At 32.6% G+C, this 26,677-nt stretch overlaps 1 protein-coding gene and 1 non-coding gene across 3 annotated transcripts in view; one reads left to right on the top strand and one right to left on the bottom strand.

Annotated features, from left to right (window-relative positions):
- Nucleotides 1-4,327: 4,327 nt before the first annotated feature.
- Trnaa-cgc lies at nt 4,328-4,399 on the top strand. The gene has a single exon. It is a non-coding gene; the product is annotated as a tRNA-Ala (tRNA).
- A 1,188-nt stretch (nt 4,400-5,587) lies between these two features.
- Nucleotides 5,588-26,677, bottom strand: part of LOC111055083 (protein 4.1 homolog) — a 37,511-nt gene continuing 16,421 nt past the window's right edge. Inside the window, exons 6-12 of one of the 2 annotated variants that reach the window (XM_039443025.1) lie at nt 24,382-25,977; nt 22,158-22,271; nt 21,382-21,495; nt 19,500-19,646; nt 16,370-16,552; nt 15,076-15,286; nt 5,588-8,857 (exon numbers count right to left, since the gene is read on the bottom strand). In XM_039443025.1, the coding sequence (XP_039298959.1) occupies nt 15,104-15,286; nt 16,370-16,552; nt 19,500-19,646; nt 21,382-21,495; nt 22,158-22,271; nt 24,382-25,977 (2,337 nt within the window). In that variant the 3' untranslated portion in view covers nt 5,588-8,857; nt 15,076-15,103. The remainder of the gene's footprint in view (nt 8,858-15,075; nt 15,287-16,369; nt 16,553-19,499; nt 19,647-21,381; nt 21,496-22,157; nt 22,272-24,381; nt 25,978-26,677) is intronic. The other variant, XM_039443026.1, reaches the window with a different exon arrangement.

Genomic DNA, 26,677 nt, shown 5'->3' with positions numbered 1-26,677 from the left:
CACTCATCACTATACTTAGAGAAAATAAAAAACGCCAATATGCAATTACCCACTAATATCAACTGTGAGAATAATTAATGACTAGATTTTAACTGTTTTCCAGTCGGATGGAAATGCAGCTATTAATATGGATTCGAAACGAAGCAGTGGGTGGAAGTGAAAGAAGAAGAAATAATATTGAATGGAAAAGACGGGGGACAGAAATATATGGTAGATGAAGAACTGTGGAGAAGATTAAAAGTAAGTTAGTAGTGTGGTAAAACTTCCAAGAATCAGTGTTGTTGTTGATGATGATGATGATGATGATGATGATGATGGTGATAAGGAAGAGGACAATAATGAGACTGGTTGGAGGGAGTGAAGAAGAAGAAGAAGAAGAAGAAGAAGAAGAAGAAGAAAGAAGAAGAAGAAGGAAGAAGAAGAAGAAGAAGAAGAAGAAGAAGAAGAAGAAGAAGAAGAAGAAGAAGAAGAAGAAGAAGAAGAAGAAGAAGAAGAAGAAGAAGAAGAAGAAGAAGAAGAAGAAGAAGAAGAAGAAGAAGAAGAAAAGGAGGAGGAGGTGGAGGAGGAGAAAGAGTTATTATCTAATAAACACTTTCAATTACAGGTAAAATGTTATTCAACAAATCCTTGATAATTACATTTAATTATTGGATTTGGGTAGATAATTAGGAAAGTCTAGCGAGAATGTAAAATAATGTTTTTCAGCACGAGTGCTGATAAAGCTTTAATCTCTGTGAAAAGGCGTCGTGATTGATTTAATGATACGATTCTATTGAATAGTTTCTAAATATTTTGGTTATTTCACATAAATCATCATTGAATAAAAAGTCATAGAAATAATACTTGTGGATTTCAAAATTCTTTAACATTATAATAATTTCACAAAATGTATTTCGGGAAATTTGAATCTTTTCAGTAGTTGGCTGGCCTAAATTCTAAGGGCCGATTTCAGAGTTCGGGATTTAGCTAAGTTCTCGACTTTAAACAGCGGGAGTCAGAAAAGTCGTAGTCCACAGTTAAATTAAATTTCGAAAAACTAGAAAATTCAACACAGAATAAAGAGAATATAGTGTAAACTTTGAGCTATTTTGAATTATTTAGGAATGTTTCATTTCGTCAAGGAAAAACGTTTCCAATTATAGAAATGAGAAAATAAAGATTATCATAAAAACTACGACTACGCCCCGTTTCGGGAAGCCAATTTTCTGACTTCAGCTGTTTAAGTCTAGAACTTAGCTAGATCCCGAGCTCGGAAACCGGCCCTAATTTTAACAATATCCTAGGGATCAGAAGTTTCCATTGTTGTAGAGAAAGATAGTTGCATGTAAGGACTAACCATATTTTTTCTAACAATACAACAACAATGAAGCAGTTTATTGGAATTTAAAAATGGAAATACGAAGCAGGGAGTATAGAATGTAAAGCAAAATGTAATACAATAACATAGTAATACAACAACAGAGAGTAAAGAATGTGAAGTAGAATGTAATAATATTCATCATCACTTCATAATACTCAGAGTCGTATAAGTTGTGTAGAGTGCAAGTAGTTAGTTTCCAGAATTTTCAAAAAAACCTTTAAAAGTACCCCTTTTTTGAAAATCTGTAGCTCCAAAACCAAGAATCGTAGAATCCTGCGCGACCACTCAATTTAAAAGTTATGAGTGTTTGAAGTTTTGATACTTCAGGTGTCCTTATAAGCGCCTCCCCTCTAGGAAATCCCGAACTTAAGTGCATCTAACGGGTGATTTTGACAGAACATAGAACATGACCCTTATTTTATAACAATATATGAATCAATCAATCAAATTATTTGTTCATGAAAAACATACGAATAGAGTTAAGCTTATATGAGATATTCAATAATTCAATGATTTTAATTTAAGCCAAAGAAAATCAGTACATAAGCCAGGTCACATACACCATTCATTATACACAAAATATAATAATATACAATATCAGAATACAATGTCAGCTTTTAAAAGGTCCAGTGTCTAATTGCCTTTTTTGATGACTATTTTCACTATGTCCAACGTCTATTAATCATATAATATGTCCACTTCTATTACCAATATAATATCATAATACATTATGTTTTATTTAATGTATGTTACCAAAGTAATAGAGTATTGATCAAATAGCATCAACAAACAAGTAAAGTACATCCCATAGAATAATAAATTACATCCCAAAAGTTATTTGCCACTGTGTTCAACAATGTAACCCTCACAGCCACTCATTTAAAAAAACTCACTAATTTTATAAAGAGGGGTATCCAAGAGCCATTTTTTGACCGTGCTGGCAAATAAGCTACTTGGCAAGGACCGAACTCTCTCAGGTAGGTAGTTATAGAATTTCACACCTGAAACAGGAAAACAAGATTAAATCTTGTGTAGTCTATTTCTATAGACATGCAGATCCACACGATGTCCAGTATTATAATTATGTATATCCTCATTTCTGGCCAGATTGAATTCATCCTTTTTTATGGCTAACAGACATTGGAGAATGTACATATTAAAAACAGTCATAATTTTACAATGCCGAAAAAGAGGTTTACAGTGCTCAAGATAAGGAGCACCACACAACACGCGAATGGCTTTCTTCTGGAGGATCAATACTCTGTCTACCTCGCTTGAGTGACCCCATAGTTCCACACCATAAATGTCAAGAGAATGAAAAAAAGCATGGTAGGCCATCCTTGTGAATTCAAATGTCATTTCCATTCTGAAGCGCCTTAGCAGAAATATTACTCTGCTAAGCCTAGAGCACAGAACATGTATATGCTCTCATGCATATTCCTGTGCATGTTAAAATTTCACATCATATAATAACTACATTTTTGAATATACTTATAGAATGAACAAGGAAACAAATTGAGAACAAGTACTATATAAAATATGCATGATTAATAGAGCTGATACAAAACAATCACGGATTGAATTAGGAGTAGTGGCAGTAGTTTAGTAGTAGACACCAATTATTAACCTTTTTATCTTATATTATATCACATAGAAGAAAAATATCACAGATTGAATTACATATCACATATCATTCCTCTTATCTCTGATGATTTCACAATGCAAAAAAAAACTCTATTCATCTTCTCTTCTGGCAGATTTGACAACAGTACCATCAACCTGTCCGCATTATTAACTATATTTTGGTAAAATTCACCTAAAAATTGAATTCTACAGCATCTGTACATAGGACAGCGCAACATAAAATGCTCCAAAGTTTCCAACTCTCTTTAATTACATACAGGACAATAACTTGGAAGAGTCTATCCATGTGCCGCCTCTATCTCTGAACAAAAATATATACCCTTATCCGATGCCAGGCGCAGCTGAGTTATGATTCTTGAGCTCTCTCTGATATCAGTTTAATATATGAATCAAAATATTGATTTTTAAATTTGATTAAGAGTGCCTTGAAAGATATTAAATACGGTATAATAAAAAAAATATATTTCGGCTGTAGGACATGGTTTTCTATTTTCGCCAGTACTCCACCGCCACCCCTCTTTACTAAATTTCCAAGGATCTTGTTCAGAATTGATTATTATACTTTCACATAATAGCCTATGTGATTTTCTTATCATTACTTTATAATACTACTCCAAGTTATAAGTTCCAAATAAGCTGCATAGAGTAGAAGTACCGTACCTAGCGAGTTTTCAGAATTAAAAAAACTTGTAAAATACCTCTTATTTGAAAATCTGTACCTAATAGCTCCAAAACCTGGAATCGTAGAACCAGGTGGGCGCGACCACCCAATTTGTTGTAGGCTAAATTTTATTATCTTTAATTTTCTATTGAATGTTTTTTTTTCGAAAAAACCAAAGTTTTCGAAATAAAATGGAAAATAATGAAAAAGTCACAAAATTTGAGGGTTTAGGTTGGATTAAGGGGTGAAGCCGCCCACTGGTATGTCAGCAAATTTCAGATTGGAATTCCGTGCCGCAAATACCTACCTATAAAACCGACCAGTAAAATTATTTCAGGGCTGTTTCCTGAGAAATTTCAGTTTGACTGGACTTATAGCAAATAAGATGATACTCTAGGTATAGAGTATGAAAATAGTATATACAGTAATTATACTGTCACCGATGTAACCTGTTGTTTACTTAGTCTATGCTAGAATGCTACTGTACCCTATAGGTATACATTTTCAATAGTTAGGAGAGAAAAGAAGTTAGCATTTTCATTTTCATAGTAGATTTGTAGTTCCGGTTTCTATTTTTCTGATTCCAACAAACCACTGACTCTGCCTCTCCAGCATTTAACGCATACAACCATGAGCATCAATTTTAGCTCCTTCAATCGCCGGGGGGTGTAACTCAGCGGTAGAGTGTCTGCTTCGCATGCTGAAAGTCCTGGGTTCAAATCCCAGCACCTCCAACTTTTTTTTGCTTATTAGAACTTATGATTATTACAATGTTGATTTCGAAACATATCATCATAAATTAATTGCTTTCTAAATTGAAAAATCTAATCAATCACAATGATTATATAAAATAGAAATACTATTAAATGGGATGGAAAAACCTAAATTCCAGTACTGTATTTATTTTCAAGAAATTTATTAAGACCCTTTCACTTTCTAATGGAGAGAAATGATAAAAAATTCATTTAATTATTTTTTTGCTTACTTTAGAGTTTTTTATTGAAAAAAGGTACAGAACTAGATCTTTTTCAACATAGGCTCAAGTGCATATATCTCATTTTCATGTTTAACAATGGATGTTTAAAAGTACCTAACCAACAATGAAGTTTCAATTTGTAAAAATTCTGAATGGAAATTAACAAATGGGAATTTATTCCAGGCAAAAATTAAAATCTGAATTATAAATCAATTTTTCTGTTTTGTGTGTCAGTATACACAGTAACATTTCCTCGCATTTTCAACAGTAAAATTTGATAGATCGGATTTTAAATTCATTTTTACTTTTTCCGTTACTATTTTTGAATTAATGTAAACCTAAATTCAAAAACCTATCCCGATACATTGATATGCGGCTTTTGCAATTTATTTTTTTCTTAAATTTCAGTGAGATCACAAATCACACCTAAGTTACCTCCAAAACTTTTCACATCTAACAGTATATTACAATTAGATTTTGGCGGGCCTGAAAGTTGGTTTCTTATAGTGAATGAGGTCCACGTTATAATGGCAGTATTTGATTAGCATTGGTTTCTTTGTCTATCATTGAACAAAGCAGATAACGCTACCCATTTCTAGCTACGCAACGTTTCCAGATCGGTTTTTAACAATGTAGAAGTATAATTAATCAACATAATATTTAATCTCAATTATTAAAATTCATCGTTGAAACATATTTTTCTTGACGAATAAAACAGTATATATATTCAACAGTTATTACATCAGATATACCGGTGTCAGCTATAGAAGGCAGTGGCAGGGGATAGAATATTGGCAATTCCTATCTGTCTCCACTGCCATTATAACGTGGACTTCACTATAGTTTAGGAAAAACAGTTTTCTTCTGACAATCCTGATGCCTACAATCTTCTTTTCAAACAAACGATTAATAGATGTTGACGAGAGGTTAATAATATCAACTTTTATAAACCATAAAAATTTTATTTTTATTTTTCAACTCCTGTACAACAATATATTTATATATTTATATAACTCATATATTCTTTATTTTTATAATAATGCTCTTAGTCTAGCACAAATTGATCAGACAGATTTTGTATTTTTACAAAATTTATTAGTCATAAATCAATAGGGAATTGTATTCAACCACTATAGAACAGAATGCAATTAATAAATAATTGCTCTAAAGATACGATATTATGCTTACTTGGATTTTTTGGAAGACATAATATGCCTCATAGATTTAAAAAAAATGGAATATGTTGCTGTCAGTGGTTGGGACACATTCGCCTATTGATGTATTCTCAACATTATACCATTTAATGAAAGATGGACAACTGAAGAGATGATTATTGTCAATTTTTTGAAGGCGATCTAATGTCAGTATTCTTAACAAGCAGGAAAGTAATAGAAAAGGTCTCAGGTACCATATTAATCATTCATTATATTTAGAGTTGTATTCTAGGTTGAAAGTATTAAAATACAACGGGATGAGATGAATTTTAGCTTGTGTAAGCGATAAAATTTAGGTTGGATCAAGTTGATGATGATTAAGTTGATAATTAATTGACAAGTCTTTGATGTTGAAGTCATCAAGAAAAAATTAAAAGTTTTAAATTGTGCAAAAATAGTGAGAGTTGGTGCATGGAGTTATTTGTGGAATGAGAGTTAAAGTACAATAAATAATTTAATTAAACAATCGATGACTGTTAATAGATTAAGTTAAACTAGTGACATTACTCTAATGAAATAAACTAACAACAAGCATAATAGGGATCTAGCTTTCAGAAAATTGTCCATCCATCATCAATAATTGGTATACCGTAGCGGAATATCATTTATAGCATAGAAATTAATATGATCATAATATATAAGTGCAAAGCAAATGCGTTTAGGGAATGGAATGTATCAGATAAAAAAGTCATAATGCAAAAAATTATAGAAACATAAAAATAAGAACCATAACATTTAGTACAAAAAACATAGAAAATAAAGTCATAATACGTGAACAATAATAAAGTAAATACGCTTTGATTTTATAAAATGTAGCTTTGAATAGACAATATTTAAAAAGCAGAAGAGAATGACCCGTACATGAATGTACCAAATCACATATCCAAAACAACAAACACTTACTCTCATTGTAATTTTCATAGCAAATGATTCTGAATTTGCTATTTAAAGTAATAAAATAATACCTTATTCAATGTAATTAGAGAAACAGCGTTATGCATATAAAACATGATAGAAATTTCTTACTCTATGTATTATTATTAGAGCAAGACTTTATATTTCACCTTATTCATAAAAATAAAAACAACAAAACCGATGTCACTTGGAGTGAGAAATTAAAACATATTTAAAAGTACGCGTTGAAGGTAGTCATCCTTGATACATGAACATACATTTATAAACATAAACACACTTCCCTGTCGTTCGGAGCCCACCTAAAAGTTTATATTTATGTATATGAAATAATCATCTTTCCCCTTACCCACACAAAAACCGATAGCGTATTTTTTATGTTTAAGAATAGAATGAAAGATTTTTTTAAACAAAAAAGCACTCTACAATATTGAGGAGTTTTATGAACAATGTCCGGCAATTTTAATATTATTTACCCATCTGACGATTTTATATTAGATTAGTTTTAGGTTATGTTATTGGTTTGTTATATGTTAATTGATCATTTGATTTGATTTCAGTTGAGGTTAAATTATTTATTTTAATTGTGTACTTATTCTCCATAGTGAGTGATTGTTCACTGTTACCACTATTCAATGTATAATGCATGTTATATGAATAAAGAGATAATATCTAAATAACATATTATGTTGGTGAATACATTGCGAGAACTTGAATATCGTCTCGGCTTGTGCAGAACAACAAATGAATCCCATATTGAAGTGTACTGATGTGAAACAAAACTTGAAGATTCTCTCTTTCATTGTATGTACTTGTTGATGTAGTTTTTCATCAATTTACACATTAAATTTATACCTAAAACTAGGGAGTTCTTTTTCAAACACTCTGTATTTAAATTTAGAATTGAACTGGTTTTATACTACATTCATTGAACAAATTGGGCTTGTGCGTCAGTAATGGGAAAGATGAGTTGATGGTAAAGCAAGATCCACTTCTGTTTCTATATTATTTATTATTACATACACATACTAATATTTCAAATGATTGGGAGAGACAAAACGGGAGAAGACACTATTTATAGTGGGCGAACCTACTACTCCATCATATCAGATATCACGAAATTGTACAGAATCTGATAAAGATTTTTCAGAACTCAATGACATTTAGAGCTGCTAGTAGCAAAAACGCCTAATGAAAAAGGCGAAATGTTGGTTTATTGTACAGAGTCAGTATCAAATTAAATAGCTTTCTTCAAACACTAATTTTATAAATGTAATAAATATCTACTCGCTACGCTTCATTAATTTGAACTAGAATGACCGGAATATTTCATCCCCCGACATTCACATCCAACTAGCTCAACTAAACGACCTAATGTCTCATCCAATTTGAACGACATTTTGAAAAAACTTACGCGATTAAATCTAGAATCATCTTGAGCTGGCTGTCTCAACTTTAAAAGCTGACATGGAAGTTACTTTCGACAAAAACTTAAAATGAGGTCTATCCTCCTGGAAAGTGAATTGAGTATTCTGATAAGTGAAACATCTTGGCAAAAGCGGATATTCACTTCTTGCTGAAGTGGAAGATAACACCAAGCTTACAATATATGACAATAAAAATACAATGACAGCTTATACGGTCTTCATTTCTATACAAAATGTAGTGTATAATAAAGATGATGATGATAATAAAAGAAATTAATATTATCACATATATGTTTTTAAAATCAAGCATTGATCATTTATAAATAATGGTCCAGAGATTAAATACAAAAGCTGAACATTCAACAACGATTATTACCAATTTGACATTTCTTCAACATTTAAAGAAAGAGCCACAACATTCAAGTACATTTTTCAAGTAAGCACATATTGTTTTACAATCATTTCTAAGTATGACAAACAGTCATGAGAGTGATAATCGTCAAGAGAACTTCACACCTATGAGGAAATACGAGTCTGTTAAACAGCTCGATCGTAAAGTGCATGTGTCATATATATAAATATATATATCATATAGAGATTGATGTGGTGAGTATGCAATGCGGACATCCAATGAGAGAGAAGAATGGTGGAGAAGGCAGTGTCCTAAAAACACAAAAAATTTTATTATTTCACATGATTCTATTGAATTTATTCTCCATTTCTTATGAATGAAAATTGCAGAAATAAAATATTAAAAATATTCATCACAATGCGGCTGGATAAACTTTGGTTTAATTTTATTTGGGTTTTACGATGTAGTAGATTCATAGCTTAATTGGTTCATAACATATAGTTGTACAGGTTCATAACATTTACTGTACAGTAGTATTTTACATAGTCCAACATCTTTAAGCCCAATTCACAAAGAAGTGGCGCATGACACGAAGGTGGCTCTCATTTTTCCTACTTGCACGCCACTCCGATATATAGTCCAATGCACACAGAAGTAACATGGTAACACGTCTCTTCTGTTTGCATTGGACCATTGTTAATAATTGTGAACGGTATAAGGAGGTGGTGGGAGCTAGTAAGTACCATGAACAAGAGTGTAAAGACAGTTAGTTGGCATAGCGTCTCCAAGTCGACAAAATGTAAATGAACATTACAATGTGTAATGTTCGTTCGTTTGCAATAAAAGTTTTGTCGATTTCGAAGTGTGTTGTTGTGTTGTTTAATTTTCGAATACAGTCCATTAAGCCTTTCGTAGTTATAATACCAGTTTCGAACAACCATTATATTATGTTACTATGAGAGTGAAAAAAGTCTGTGCCATACGCCACTTCCGTGAAAATTGGCCCTTAGAAGTTTAAATTATTTCAAAAACTTCCCTAATTTTTACATCATTTTCGTAAACTTCCCCCCAGATACATCAGACATACAGATTTTCAGTTTGTCTGGCTTGAAATGACCCTTGATCTTGTATTATGTGGAACGTCCACCAAGGTCCCTTTTAGATTTACACAGCGAAATCAGGAAAGATATTGACAACATGACGCCTCACGCCTGCTATGCTTGAAAGAGTCATGATAAGCCAGAACATTTTCGCGATGAAAAGAATCATCTCTATGAGATCTCATCGAATATTCCTCTAGCTGTTCTTCCTGTTATCAATATTTGTAGTAGTAGAAGTCTTGAGGGTAGTTGATAGAAATGATTATAAAACCTGCTGATTTCAGCGCAACAATTTCTTGTCACAATTCAAATATTAATTCTGATTGGTCGGTGAACCCGTGATAAATCTAAAACCTGTACTGGAAAGACTTCATTGATCAATGTGTCGGAAAAGTGTTTCCGTCACAAAAAGGTGACACCCACTTCATCAAGATTTCAGTTGATCAAGAATCAGTCCAAGTTTGCAACTTCAGTACGTCAAGTTCCTTTTGATATGAGAAAGTCCAATTGAAACAGTATCATATATTGACGAACTGGGACCCTCCCTATTCACTTCATCAAAATTTCAGTTGAGCAAGAATCAGCACGGTTGGGCTACTTTAGTACGTTAAAACTGCAAAGGCTAAAAATAATCTTTCTACTGGTTATATTTTTCAAAGTTTTTCGATTTGTATTCTATCAAGCTATCAAAAAGAGAAACTTTTCTCAGGAAACATTTTTTTCTCGATCATTACTTTTTGTGATATGAGCGCCTGAAGTTTAGATTTTTGGGACAGAACATTTCAAATTCAGTGAGAGATAAATCCATGGAATTAAGAATATGAATTCTTTATGGTATTGTTGATTGAATAAAACAAAAACTTTTCAAAAATACCAATTTTTGAGAAAGTTATTCAATTCAATATCCTTCTCAAAAATTTGTTTCAGTCAATCCACAATACCGTGAAGAATTTATCCTCTGAATTCAATGGATTTATTTCTTACCGAATTTGAAATGTCCTGTCCCAAAAATTTTAACTTTTGGCGCTCATATCTCAAAAAGTAATGATCGGGAAAAAAAGTTTTCATAAGAAAACTATTTCATTTTGATAGCTTGATAGTATACAAATCGAAAAGCTTTGAAAAATATCACCACTAGAGAGTTTATTTTTAGCCTTTGCACAGCCTTAAGCTTCTGTTTGATTTAGAAAGTCAATTAGGTCTCTGCCCACGGCACCGTATCATACTAGGACTGCTATAGGAACGGCACATGCAACAAAGAATAGTTCACGTGCATTATTGCCTGGTAATGCCCACTAGAAAATAAACAATTACAATAGAATCAGCAAAATCAAACAAAACATTCCAAAGAGCAGAAAAAATACAGAGATCAAAAAACAAAAATGAATAACTATTTAAAATGCTATGCTTGATAAGGAAAAGAAATACTCCCTCTTAATCCACTCTTTCATGGTTTTTTTATTAATTTTTAAATTTAAATCAAAAGGTATTTCATTGATCAGTTTACTGCTCGTATAAATAAGCTGCCTTCTGATCAATGAAAGTTTTGTAGGATAAACTTTGTATTTCTCTATTACAGCTGGTCTGAAATGATAAAGGTTCTTGTTCAGCTTTGGGAAGATACTTTTATTTTTCATTAGGTACTTTAACAGGACTTTGATATAGAGTTGTCTCACGGTAAAAACATCAAAATCTTTGAAAATTAGATTTGTTGGGTATAACCTTGGTTTGTTTAAGATGGTCTTTATTATATTTTTCTGAATGATGAAGAGATTTTCCATGTGCACATCATATGCAGCACCCCATATTACTAAACCATATTGTAAAACTGATTGAACAATGGCATGATAAACAGTTTTTAAGTGATTTAAATTCAGTATTTTGTTTAATTTATGGAATTTATAAGAAATATATTTTAGTTTTTTACACAGAAAAGAAATGTGAGGCTGCCATTTCAAGTTTTCATCAATTATTACTCCAAGATATTTAGTATTATTCACTTTTTCTATTTCTGGGCAGTTACATATTTGAAGATTTGAGCAAAGTGAATGCAGTCTCAGCTTGAAATGGTTTTCTGGTTTTCCTGTTGAATTTGGTGAAAAAGTTATGTATTTTGTTTTATTTATATTTAAACTCATGGTGTTTATGTCAAGCCATCTTTTTACTGTCAATAGATCACTTTCTGCATTACTAAACAAGCTCCGCCAATCAGCACTATTGAAGATTATTGCTGTATCGTCGGCAAATGACACAATCCTGCCATTTTTCAATTTTAATTTCAAAAGATCATTAACATAGATGAGGAATAAAACAGGGGATAAGACTGTACCCTGAGGTAGGCCATAAGAATTGAGGTTTAAGGTGCTTTTCTGTGAATTTAAGTACAATATTTGGGATCTATCCTGTAAATAGCTTTTGAATAAATCTAAAGTAATTCCCCTTATTCCTATTTTTTGTAATTTCTTGAAAAGGGTTTCATGTGGTATTGTATCGAAAGCTTTTGATAAGTCTAAAAATATTGACATGGTTTTATTTCTGTTGTTTAAATTACTACTAATCTGATTCACAAAACTACACAATGCGTCTTCTGTGCTTTTATTTCTTTGAAAACCAAATTGCTGTTTCTCTATAATATTGTATTTGTCTAAGAAGTTTATTAACCGTAGTTTAATAAGTTTTTCAACAATTTTAGCTAAATTGCTTAAAAGGCTGATTGGCCTGTAGTTATTGGGTTTAGTCTTGTCACCCCCTTTGAATATTGGTTTCAACTTTGCAATTTTGAAGTGATCAGGGAAAGTACCTGTTACAAAAATTTTGTTAGTAATATCAGCTAGAGGCGCCGCTATATACTGAGCAATTTGTTTCAAAGTGAAGTTTGAAATGTTATCTGTCCCAGGACTAGCATTATTTTTCAATTTAGATATGACTTCTTCTACTTCTGAAGCTTCAACTGGAGTTAGAAACCATGAGTTTTGAAGGGTACCATAGTTATTAAATTGCAGAACCTCTTCATTCCTACTGATATCTATAGCTTCTGCATGTCTCATACCTACTTCCGCGAAGAACCTGTTCAATGTCGATGCTTCCAATTTTATGTCTTCATTAGCATGATTACTTTCGTCTATAATATCATTTATGTATTTCCAGAGAGTTCTGGGGTTTTGACTATTTTTATTTATTTCATTTGTATAATAGCTATTTTTTGTTGTAATTATCAATTTATTCAAAGTGTTTTTATACAATCTTAAATCTTCTTTTAATTTATTATTAAATGGCTCTTTTTTTAGTTTTTTGTACATTTTATCCTTTTTATTGATCGCGTTAATTAGTCCTGGAACCATCCATGGCTTCAAGGGTTTGTTTTTGTGTGATATTGTTATCTCCCTAGAGGATGCATCAATGAACTTATTCAGTGTATCCACAAAAGATGATACCATCAGATTTACCTCACAGTTATTATCTTTGAATTCGGAAAACAAATTTTCTTGGGACAGACATTCTTTTAGTTTGATGTAATCTAATTTTTTGTAAGTAACTTTTCTACTTTTTATTCTGTTTATGTTACCCATATATCCCAAATTAAGTGAAACGGAAAAGTGATCCGTTATGTTGGTTTTTAATATATTTCCTATTTTATACTTAATAATTTTATCAGAATTTTTAAGAAAAATGTGATCTAGGCATGATTTAGAATTCTCTGTTACTCTTGTGTGCCCGGTAATATAAGGTTTATAACCCTTTCCGTTCATTATATCTAAATAATCATTAGTCATTTTATCATTTGAACATAAGTTTAAATTTATATCTCCTGCCAAACAAACATCGACATCTTCCGGAATGTTACTCAAATACTCATCCATACTCTCCAGAAAGTTTGATACATTTCCATTTGGAGATCTATATATCCCTATAATATTTAAACTTTTACCACTAGGTGTTACAACGTTAATACTAATAGAATTACACTCTCTAATATTGCAATCTAATATATCAAAACTCAAAGAGTCCTTTATATATATGCATAGGCCATCACATTTATTCAAAATAGAGTTCTTATTCACTACTTTATAACCCGATATATTATACATAAAAGGTATATTAACATTACACCAAGTCTCTGTAAGTAATATTATGTCGTGCTTAGTTTTATAGTTTTCAAGAGTGCATATGAATTCATCAAAGTTCTTACCTAAGCTACGGATATTCATTGAATATATATTTAAAAAGTGAATCTCTTTCTCCTCACACTGTGGTACATAATTTAAATAATCTTCAACTACTTCAGTTGTATTATTTTCAGAATCATATAATGCAAAGATATCTTGAATATTCGTCATAAGAAAGTAGGAGACAGTTCAGATTGTATTATCTGTTTCACGATAGCCGAGATAGCTTGTAGGTCTACCTGAGATAAGGAAGCCGTTGTTGGCTGCGACGTTGAAAGAACCCCTCCTCCCTCCACCACTGCGTTGTTTTCTGACCTGTTAACCGGCGTTTTACACGAAAAGCACCTCCACTTTGACTTGCTATCGGTTGACATTTTTCTAAAGTTTTTTTCGGTGATGGATTGACACAAATAATGCAAATTCTCCTTACATTCACTACATTTGATCATATCCTCTACAACAAACTCTGAATTACACTTTTTGCACTGCATTTTAAGGCTGGAGTAAAATTTTCAATAGAAAGATAACAGAGCAACGCAGATAAGCTGTTTACTGCTTCGAGTCTGAAGCGCAACTCCATAAACGCGGATATAACCCGTTTACAACGTGTATGAAACGTTATCAATACGTAGCAGTGGGTATTGGTATGTATGTTACGTGCCGGTCATGTTCCTATACCGGTCCTAGTATGATACGGAGCAGTGGGCAGACACCTTTAGGTGTCTAATTCTTAAATTATAAAAAAATCGTAATATCACCAGCATATTGTTGTCATTTAAAATCAATAACCTAACCCCTGATCTTTCCTCAACCTAACCTCCAACATACTTCTCCCTAACCCATTCTCACTAATCTCTAACTAGTGTGCAACAGTGGTTATTATAATATTAATGGATACTAGCTTAATAATAAAGATATATAAACAGAGTAGCTGACTCGAGTATCAGCCTGCAAAGAAAACTTGACGAACTGAATGGATCAACTTGCCATTTGTATCAGTATCCAAGGTCGAAACAGACCCTTGATGAACTGAGATCTTGACGAACGAGACCCACCGTCAAAACTACAGCTACTTTGAAAACATAAATTGTGAAACTGGAATGTATTCAACGAGTCATGGACATGATTCATTGACAACAAATCATGTATATCTTGTGTTTATGTCTACTATTTTAGATGAGAATCAACTATTCAGATATTATAACTAAATAGATTAAACTATTTAGTTTTGAAACACTCTGTCCAATACTGAAATAGGCTGACCTTAATAAAGAAGCGTTGGTGTTTGTGGTTATTGATGCTGATGTTGTTGTTGAATCTCGATCTTCTCGACAGTCATGTCGGGATCGAGTTCGGAGGCCTCCTGAATGGCCTGAGTGAGAGCCAGATCGTGATCCACTGGGTCCCCGTCGCTCTGGATTGTTATCTTCTGCTCCGAATGAGTCTCCACCACTCCGTCCTTCTCAGTTTTGTACTGAACACAACAAATTTTCACATTCATTGTAAATATATTTCATCACATTTTCATACAATTAAAGTTTCTTCAATTAAATTGGTAGTACTACAATGTGGTGTACTAAGCAACACAAGCTTTCAGTTTATATCAATTTTTCCACAACTTTCATCCATCAAATAAACTGAACACCACTAATTTGATCCATTTTTCTACAATTTCATAAATTACAAATTACTTCCTTTAAATATACTGAACACCACCAATTTCCAATTTCTATTCATTTAGCCACAATTTCATACATTACGAAATTACTTCCATTAAATGCAAACTTTCAAATTGAATCTAAATTTATTTTACTACTATTTCATACGATCCAACATTTATTCCATTATTTTGCTAATCGAATGTCCGGTTTCTTAGTCGTTCAATAAACACTTTGTCAGTTGATTATATTTATCTATTGATCCATTAATATGAAAATGGCGTTTCTCAGGAACATTGTAAACTTATTAAAATCGTAAATCTCTTGCATAATAAAACCGATAGGTTGTATTATTCATCTTATCAATACATATAATTTTGTTCAATACCATTATAAGGATAAAATGGAATTAGAAGAGTAGGTAGATTATGCAACGATTTTATAATGAAAGTCTTTAAAGCTTGAATTCCATATCACACTATATAAGCAATCTCATTTGAACTTATCTAACCTACAAAATGTTACTTACCTTCATTTCTAATTATATGTTTGAGGAATATTAAAAAATAAAATTGCCTTGGAGCCGTAGATGGTGCATCTACGTTAAACGCACGTTAATCTAGGTTTACCTGAAGAAATAGTCGTTTAAACTGAGATGGAGCTCAAGGACCTTAGTATCGATAAATTAAAATCAGGAAGTACTGTTTATGGTTTTTCAACTTTAAATCCGAAATAGCGATTTTCTCACAAACAGACGGCTGTTTTTTTGAGTTGTGTGGCGGAAAAACTAAAGCAGCTTTGTGGACAGAAGACGGTTGTCTCCTGTGTGGTGTAGCGACAATTAAGTAGACAGTTAAAAACTATAACAGTTTAATCGAGTAGTGAGAAAACAAACTGACCGTTGTAACTTCAACCGTCCTTGTTTTGCTGCTGATGGTTTGTGCTCCAACGATAACAGTTCTTGGTTCGGTTTTGACGAGCGGCACTTCAGTGGTTGAGCGTACAGAGGTGATCTCAGAGCTGCCAACTGCCGGTGTGGTGTACACGTGTGTCTCAGTCTGCACTATTGGATGACCGGCTCCCTGTCAAAAGCAATCAATCATTCATTCCAAAGTAAATTGAAGCAACATATTTCAAGCAATAACATGTTTTTTAATATAATTACTAGAACCCTTTGATTTTTAAAGATGTGACTTCTGCCAATCATGCCATTATCAAGGGTCTAATATAAGGAACAAAATGTGTATCTAAAAATAAAACGATAGTGAACTCCTTTGAGTGTACTCCAATGATGAAGTTTTGAAATCAGGTGATGGGAAATAGTTATTTGTGCAACTGGTGCTCAAAGTGACAGTTCGCTGGACCGAAAGAAACGTTTACACCCAAGCCGTAGGCGAGGGCGGAATGGCTTCTTGAGTGCAGCAGAGGAACTTTGCGCACGTATGTCACATTTAATTTTTCCTACAGTTACCATTGAATATGAAAAGTGGGTAATTATGGGTAAAATTCCCTGAAATCCATCAAATGTTTGTATGTGTTATTAATAACAACCTTAATTCATTTAAAAATTAATAATCCAAGTTGAAAATTCTCAGCCAAAGTTCTGATTTTTATTCATTCAAGAATCAGAAAAAATACAGATAGAACAAAAAATTCGCATTCAAAATACACGCCAACAGCTGATTGGGATGGCTGCAAGATGGCTGAACCGACAAGCGTGCGACCTAGCGGGAAGAATCGTACCTAAGTTTGTTTCAGCTAAAAAGTACTGAAACAGGATTCAGAAATTTAGACTTTTGTTCAAATTACCGAGAAAAATGCTTAAAGTAAACTGAAAAATATTTATAAAAATAACATAGACAACAGAGAATATTTATTGTAGTATTCTTATGTTTTTAATTATTTTTATTTATATGGATATCGAACGGTAATCATTTAACCTCAAAATTCGAATTTTATAATGTATATTTGCTACTTTTCTCATTGCTTGCAGTTGAAATAATAATTATCAATAGAAAAGAACTATTATTTATTATTAAATGATGAGAATTCGTAAATGATGATTATTTAATTATGATTTAGATGAACATTATTCTTGTTTTGGATTTCTAGATTGGGATTTTATCATAAATGTAGGGTAGCCATTGAAATGATTCTTATCTAAATCTAACCACAGTCATTGTTGCCAACTCAATTTTTGTTTTCGTGCACTAATCCTCCATATAGCCCACCAACTATTTTGTGTTGCCATGTTGCAAATCTGGAGTACGCAAAGTAATACTTTGCGCACTAGAGCGGAAAAGTGATTCTTTGCATTCTGTAATCAGTGCAGGAATGGTCACTTTTCAAGGTAACTGTAGGAAATAGCTATTTATGTATTAAGAGCGTAATGCGCGACTTTATCGCTCGCGCAAAACAGTTATCACGCGAAGCGGAGCGTGATAATTTTGCAAGAGCGATAAAGACGCATTACGCGCGAATTACATACACAATTTATTCTACAACTGTTTTACGAGGAGAATTGAGTGTGTAAATTCTTTCTTTACGCACAGTTGTAGAAAAAAATATTTTCGCTACACTACATGAACTAATAACGTATTTTTGTAAGTTGTTTGGAGATATGATGGCCTGAAATGATACTTGAAAATCAGCTTTCTAATGCTACTTATACTTCAAATACATTTTTCTACAACTGCGCGTAAAGAAAGAATTTACACACTCAATTCTCCACGTAAAACAGCTTATTTCTGAGGAGAATCTACTTTTTCGCTCGCTAACCATCCGCGCATGCGCAGTAGATTTACTTTACGCTCCCAAATCATTCGCGCATGCGCAGAAGAGTTTCTTTACGCTCCCTAATCAGCTGATTGTAAGCAGCTCGCCAAAAAGTCAGATCTTAACCTAAAACGTCGGTAATTGTAACTCCGCCAATATAAGTAATTTAACAGGTTTGGGCAGTAGTAGAAAAAATTTTGTATGTAATTCGCGCGTAATGCTTCTTTATCGCTCTTGCAAAATTATCACGCTCCGCTTCGCGTGATAACTGTTTTGCGCGAGCGATAAAGTCGCGCATTACTCTCTTAATACATAGAATAGAATATGTTTATCCACCAATAAATACAATTTAATGTACATTAGGTGTCGTCAAGAATAATCCCATAAAACTACTGAGCCATTATAAATATATATTATCACACAAAATAAATATTCACTACATTGACGGGCAAATTGAAAAATTCTTACATAAATAGCTATTTCATTTTACATGTATAATATCATTTATATTTTCATTATGTAATGTATACATTCTTGAATAAAATTGGACAGAGCTGGTAGATGAGAAAGTTTCTAATACTTTTAGTTAATAATTGATAAGTACAGTAAATTATGTGTAGATAACTATTCAATTTCATCACATATATACTAAATTTTAAAATGTTGAAGTTAAACTCTTTATTTCTACTTACGAACACAGACTGACTTTTGGTCGAGGTTCAACTGTATGACCAAGCTCACAATGCATATAAATATGCAACGTCAACTCTTACGAATACATCTGAATTAATTGAGAGAAATATTACAACATGTTAGTACCGAGTACGGATGTCAAAACTATACGTGTATAAACCAATTCATTTGGAAAGTGATCACTATTTTATTCTTACAATAAGTATATCATTAAAATCAAGTACATCACTCACTCAAGAAGTTTTTCAAATATCTAAGATGATTTTGTACTGTGTCATTGAAGAGGAATTATAATACAAATTGACACCTTGATCACCTGTATGTACTCATACGACCATTTTTCACCCGATAATGCAAGCATTGTGAGTGTAGCCCAACGATTGAAGGACTGAGGCCGGGTTGCACAAAAACCTGTTAAATTTAAAGCATGATTAAGTGTCATGAAAACCAATAAGAGAAAGTATTTCTGAGAAGAAGGCTCCTCTGATTGGTTCTCGAGACATTTAATCGAGATTGAAAGTTGACAGACCCCTGTGCAACCGAATCTGAGTCTTTTCTCACCTGGAAGCGGATGTTCCGATAATCTTCACCGTCACTATCGCCGTCCCCGCCTTGTCTCGGTTCGGAAGGATCCCCATCCCCATCCACAGGCGTACCGGAGTCATTCGATTCTGAACTAGATGTACTAGACCTTCTAGATAAGCTCAGCTGGGGTTTCCGAACATGCAAAGTAATATTCAAAGTCCAATGCAAAACAATAAAAATGCACAAAAAACAAAATGAAAATAAAATAACAGTAACAGGTTGTAAAATTCTCAAGAGGGAACTGAAATTTCACTCGATACTCAGTGAAGTTAAACAACTCAAGTAACATAAAACTTGCGAGCTTGGTAAAACAAAACGAGGGAACTGAAATTTCACTCGATACCGTACTCAGTGAGGTTGAACAAATGCAAATGCAAATGCAATAACAGAACTTGAGATCTTGTTAAACAAAACAAAAATGTATCTTTATAAAGAAAAATAAATTACTTTACAAAAACTAAAAAACCAAGTAACATACAACTTGTGAGATTTTTGAAAGAATAATCAAATCAAAATTTTATTCACAATTCAAACAATTGAGGGTTCTTTAACCCCTTAGGTTTTTCGGCGGGTGCCCAGTAACAGAAATGCTAGTAACAGAAGTTAAATAAACTCAGACAAAATAATATGTCACTACAAAGTTTCCAAGTAAACGATAAAAGGAAACAAATAAAAAGTAATTGTTTGAATTGTGGATAAAATTTTGTTTTGATTTGATTATTCTTTGACAAGTTGTACGTTATTTGGTTTTTTAATTTGTGTACAGTATTTTATTTTACTTCAAAGAAAATGAGAAACTACAGATCAAACTTTGCAAAACAATTATTAATAAAAAAGGTAAAAAAAGGAATCAAAATAAAAAGGGAAAATTAAAAACTGTTTCACACTATTAAAAATTAATTTTTATTGTCCAGAAAACTAAAAAAATTACTTTTTGTAAATGAAATATTAGTATATCATGTAAATTAAAATATTACAAAGCCATGCAAGATATGATAATCATACAGCTTTTGCAAGAGCTTCGGATAACTGAAATGGACCACATCGAAAATCATTCAAAATCTAGTACCTATATGATAATAAACAAAATGGAATTATTTCATCAAGTTATGTCAGTTTTTCATAACACAAGCTTTTTAAAATTTATTGAAGCGAGCAAAACAAGCTGCTTGATTACTTACTTGATTATTGACTATGATGATACAATTATTGCACTGCCAGTTTTATTGTATTTCAATTGACTATATTGAATTAAAATGACGGAGAATTAGAGAAAAATGTATTTATAATAAATACTTGTCTAAAACAAGCATATGATTACAGTAATCAAATTTGACTATTTCTAATTTGAAACTAGACTCAGCTTGTGATTTAGCATCAAGTTCATATTTGTATTTTAGTTATGCTAAAATTATAATAATGTAGCTATCTCAACTGTGATTTAGACTTCATACAACTCAATGCAACAATATTCAGATCTTATTAGTTCAAACTAATTATTAATAATGTACTTGAGCATTGCTATAAACAAGATTCATTGATAGGGATTGTGGTATCAAGGTTAATAGTTTTTATAGTTTAAGATTTTTGCATTGAAAAGGTCTAAAGCGTAATCAAACAGATACAAATTGATAACTTGCATAAAACTGAATGTAAACCAATCCATAAATTGCATTAAATCAAAGTAAAATAGATCTAGTATGAAACTTAATGAATATAAAAGCATAAAATTAATAGAATTGAAAAGGAATAGAAAATTTTCATTAAGTTAAATTGAAACAAATGCATATATTGGATAACATTGAAAATAGATTGGAACTTGCAAAGTGCATTAAACTAGTTGGGTTGATCAACGAACCTGATTATCTCCGCTGACAATGGTCGAAGTGGTTCGAACTTCCTGAGTTACAACTCGTTGTTCTTGTCTGGATTCATTTGTAGTGGTGGTTCTGGCTACTGTCTTCTCTTCAATCTAAAAAGTAGAATAAAAATCTATTACAAAATAACATGAAAAAATAAGTCGAATAAAGATAATACGAATATAGATAATTTTGTTCTTTTAGGATAGTTTTATTCATTCTACAAATATTTTGGTTTCAACTATGACATCTTCATCAGTTGTGCATTGAGTTCCAGATCATTATCATAATTGGTAGCAAATGCAATTTTGATAAAGCATTCATAATTCAAAATATCAATTTTTGGGAAATTTATTCTTTTTTTATGGAATTATATCTCATGATTCATGACTCAATCTGAGATTTTTCTATTGATCTCATAAACAAGACTTTTGAGAAATGTATGCTCAAAATTGTATGTTATTATTATTTGTTACCTATTGTGAAAAGATCTGTTCCAAGAAAGTCAACTTATTTATTTAAATATAAGCGCCTATATTAAACTCATGAAAAACAAGGAATTCACTTTTCTTATATCTTGACAATATCGTTGATTACGTGGCTTCAAGAATGTCAACAGAAAATTTTTCTCAAATATCATGTGCCCAACCATAAAATAGAAATTCTTCACACAAATTTGAAATTGATTTCAATCCATAAAAATCAACAATGGAAAATCAGTGTGTTTCCACACTTTCATTTTAGACTAGAAACTATAATAGATGGTGCTCTGTACCTTGCTCGTCTTGGCATTGGTCTCAAGGTCCTCATGAGTGGTTACAGTTCTAGTAGTTACTCCAGTGGCTGTAACGTAGGGTGAACGACCCAGAGCATCTTCCAAGCCTTCAGCCTTCACAGGAGACAAAAACAACTACTCAATACAACAACACAAGCAGGCCACACACATGCACGTTATACAGTCAACAAGCCGGTAATGTCGCTGGCATAAATTTAATTTAGAATTGAGGCATCTATTTTCGAAATGTTCAGAGTCCATCTACATTCATTGCTGAAGAAAAAATAGTCAAACTATCTTATTGTTGAAGAAAACAGTACAACAAATGAATGTGGTATTCAACTATTTTTGTCACACAGTCGTGGAAAATATGATATGACAGACGTCATGCAAAATATGATATATAGCAGTTTATCTGCTATCAATGAAATGAGTTGGTTGAAAAAGCATTTTGGGACCGAAATAGTGGTTTAAAATATTCCCTGTCAGTTAAATTGACCAGGAAATTAAATTGAATTAAAATCTAATGACCAAATTAACGTAACTCAAATCCCCATTTGACAAAATGGATATGACGTTTTGAAAATGAATGCCTCAATCATCTTAATAATTGAAAAGACTTTACGTAGTCACAAATATTTATCAATGGAAATAACGAGAAACTAATCACGGTTGTTACGCCACTATCAGTCTCTAGTACACTAGTTACTATCAACAATTGAATAGATTTTAAATGGTGTGAAAACATAACTAGTTTCTCATTATTTCATAAAATAATTAGTGAAGAGCACTCCAAATTTTCAATTTAAAGTCTGCCACAATAGTACATTCACTGCTACCCATTAAGATAATTGTACAGTTTAATCATTCAACACGTTTTTCTACTCTTAACGAATGGATATTTTCAGTACTTAAAAGCAGATTTCATCCACGATTAGCATTCACAACTAGCTAGACATGCATGCCTATGAATTGTGAGAGCCATCTCACTTTATAAACAATTTTAAAATTGCACACATACTAATAATGGTAGCACAAGATTCATTTGCTATCATTTGAAGTTTCGAAAATCCTTTCCAGAATAGAAGAGAAATGTTATCAACATTAGTAATAATCCCGTTACATTATATAGTAAGAGAAATCAATTTAAATTTAACTATTGAGGCTCTTTGCAAATGATCTTCTCTAGAAGTATTTTGTTTTTAATTATGTTTCTGAAGAAAAACAATCATAAATAGGGGGCTTTTCTTATGAAACATAAGATGTTTTTACCATGAAAATGCATCTAATACATTTATTGCAAGTAAAACCCAATACTCGACCAAGAACAAATAATAATCTATGTACAGTATTTTATGAAACTTTAAAAAAATACTAAATCTATTAACCAATAATTGATCAGACAAGGTTACCAAGAAAAAGGATGCCAACTATTCAAAACTGTTTTAATAATACTGCTTAGCAATTTATGTAAAATATATAAATGATGATAATGAAGTTATGTGGCGATAGCAAGTATTCTATTTATGTTTTCATTTAGTTTAAATTATTACTGTGTTATTATTATTTTAGCATTTCATCGCTGCAATAGGTCCCCTTCCTTCCAGAGAATGTTTAAATTATATTTCAAAATCAGATACCAGTTTTAACCAAATCACAAGAAAAATGAAAAATTAAGCGGGTCTACTGATAAAATAATAACATCTTATTTAGTTATCTTATTTAAAATAGCTAGCTGTTTCTTTTTCACTCTATGCCACTTAGGTTACACATTTTGAGAGAAACTAAAAAATGTTGATCACATCAATGAAAAAATTACTTTGGTTTCTAAAAAAATAAATAAACCGTTAAACTAAAAAAATGTAAAGAGAACTATTGAATAGGCTTTCAAACTAAAAGTGGGGAAACGCAAATGGATAACTAAGAAAATAGGGAAGAATCAAACTAATCTGAATTTCCAACGGCAAATAATAGCTTATGATAGCAAATGATAGCTTTCGAACAAAACAAATAAATGCTAATGACCAATAATAAATGAGCATTCACACTAAAAAACTTGAATAAAAATGATCAAATGAAAAACTTTTCGAACTAGAAAACGTAAATAAGGTTTATGAGGCTACAAGATACAATAATAGAGCTACCAATCAGGGTATTGATAAAATAAAAAAGCTTTCGTACTAAAAAGAGGGACTAAAAATGATAATAAAGTAAAAAGACATACCGTGTTGACTTGCGATGACAAAGTGACATCTCCCGACATCAGATCTTCGACTTTTTCCTCGATATTCTGAACCAGACCACCTTCCCTGTCCTTGACCACACTGGACTTGGTGGTGGTCTTGACGATCTTGGGGCCATCGGCAAGCCTCTCAGCATTGATCAAGTCGCGGCTAGTCTTGGGGGAATCAGCTGCTCCGAAGGGAAACCGCGAATCTGGCGCTATACCTTCGTCATAGTCCAAGTTGCCACTGCCGTCTTTCACAAGATTTTGCTTCGTTTTGTCTGCTCCTCCTCCAAAACTACTCAAAACTCCACCCTTCTGCACAGAACTGTGACTTCCTTCATCGTCTCTAGATTTAGTTGGTGCTGCTCCAAAACTGCTTAATCCTGCACCCTTGCCTTCATCCTTAGCACCAGCATTTGATGCTTGATTTCCTCCTCCGAAACTACTCACACCTTTTTGCAAATTCTGGTAATCCTTGCCCGACTGGAAAATGCCACCTCCTTGCATATCCAACTTCCTTCTCGCGCCCGGAGACAGGTTATCACCAGACTTGAGTGCTAACTCCTTGAGAGCTGCCGACTCGACATAATCAATTCCGGGCGTCTTGAGGCGTTGAGACGCTATGAAATCACTGCTAGCGTTTGTGTCCGGCTCGAATGCTTTGTTATCATTGGGTGAGATTTGTTTGGTGGGAATTTGTTGTCCTGGTGCGTAATTGAAGGCGTAGGCGGTGTTGGTGCGACCAGAAGGTGACTTTTGGCCTTCTTCGGTTGGCTGCTGGTTAGCTGCTCCAGTCTTCTCATACGAGAATGCACCTTGGAACTTGCCACTCTTCTTCACCTCATCGTCGGTTTCCACGTAGTTGTAGGGCTTCACATGGTCTTGAGGGTACCCGGGAAGTTCGGGCGTACCGGTGGGAGGTCCGCCACCCTGCGTTGTTTTCTCAGGTGTGGTCAAAACTGACGAAATATCAGTCGAGCTATCTGCTCCTACTTTATCTGTATCTACTGTTGAAGCGCTAGTATCCAAACCTTCATCACCCTTCTTCTTATCCTTACCCTTTTTATCCTTATCCTTCTTGTCTTTCTTGTCCTTCTTATCTTTCTTGTCCTTCTCTTTTTTATCTTTATCCTTCTCTTTCTTATCCTTATGTTTATCCTTATCTTTCTTATCCTTGTTCAACATGGACAACGAGGACAATTTAGACATCTTACCCTCTTCACTGGCTGGACTTTCAGCGCCTAGATTATCCTTTCCTTTCAAGGAGGCATCCTCCTTACTCTTAACCTTTTCCTTATCCTTATCCGCGGCACCTTTACCTTCCTTCTTATCCTTCTCCTTCTTGTCTTTTTTGTCCTTCAAAAACATTGACAAACCTTTGGAGGGGGAGTCCTTCTGTTTCTCCTTGTTGCTCTTGTCTTTGGCATCTTCTTTGACATTCAATTCCTTTTCCTTTAGACCTTTCGATGTTGCTGTGTTCAAGTCCTTGTCTTTCAAGCCAGATTTATCACCTTCTTTGGGGCTTTTAGCTGAGTCCTTCTCTTTATTTTTTGGACTGCGTGTGAATGATGAAAAGAATGTCCCTGGACTTTTCTTCAATGCCAAAAGTAAGTTGAAGAGACGATGATCGGACAGCGCAGATGTCGGATGAAAATAAACAAAAAGAAACAAAAACAACAACCAATAAATAAAATTAAAACAACGATACACATGCAATACTCAGTTAAAAGAAATTGGAAGTTGAACTAAACATAAATAAAATAAAATGTTTATAGTGTTGATTAAAAAGCGCAAGCAAATAATTACCAGAAAATAGAAGATTATACAATTTTTAGGCATCATAAATTAATATGTTGTTTTCAAGCTTATATCACAGAAGCAATTGAGCGACTAACTCTTCATTCAAATTAGGATTTCTGATTAGCTTAATATGATATCGAAATTATATTTCACTTCTCAAACAATAAATACATTATATTTAAACAACGTTTTAAACCAAGTATATCTAGGTTCATGCTGTTCTAAATGTATTTACAAGATAGTTAGTTTTAATCGTCGATTAATGACAATGATAATAAGCTAGTTGCAAGTACTCCAGTTAATATGAAACCAAAAGAATTAAACAGCCACATCGAAATTAGACTGATCAGTACCAAAAAGTCTAGATTTATTGATCTTGTTAACTTGTTAACTCACCAACAAATGATCATTTAATGATTATTTGGATTTCGATATTTTATTATAACTAGTGCTTTTTGAGATGGATAATCTATTTTTCACGATTAGCAAATTT

This window comes from Nilaparvata lugens, chromosome X (genome assembly GCF_014356525.2).
Source record: "Nilaparvata lugens isolate BPH chromosome X, ASM1435652v1, whole genome shotgun sequence".
NCBI lineage: Eukaryota > Metazoa > Arthropoda > Insecta > Hemiptera > Delphacidae > Nilaparvata > Nilaparvata lugens.
The sequence above is the reverse complement of the archived record's forward strand: the minus strand, read 5'-3'. Positions and strand labels throughout refer to the sequence as shown.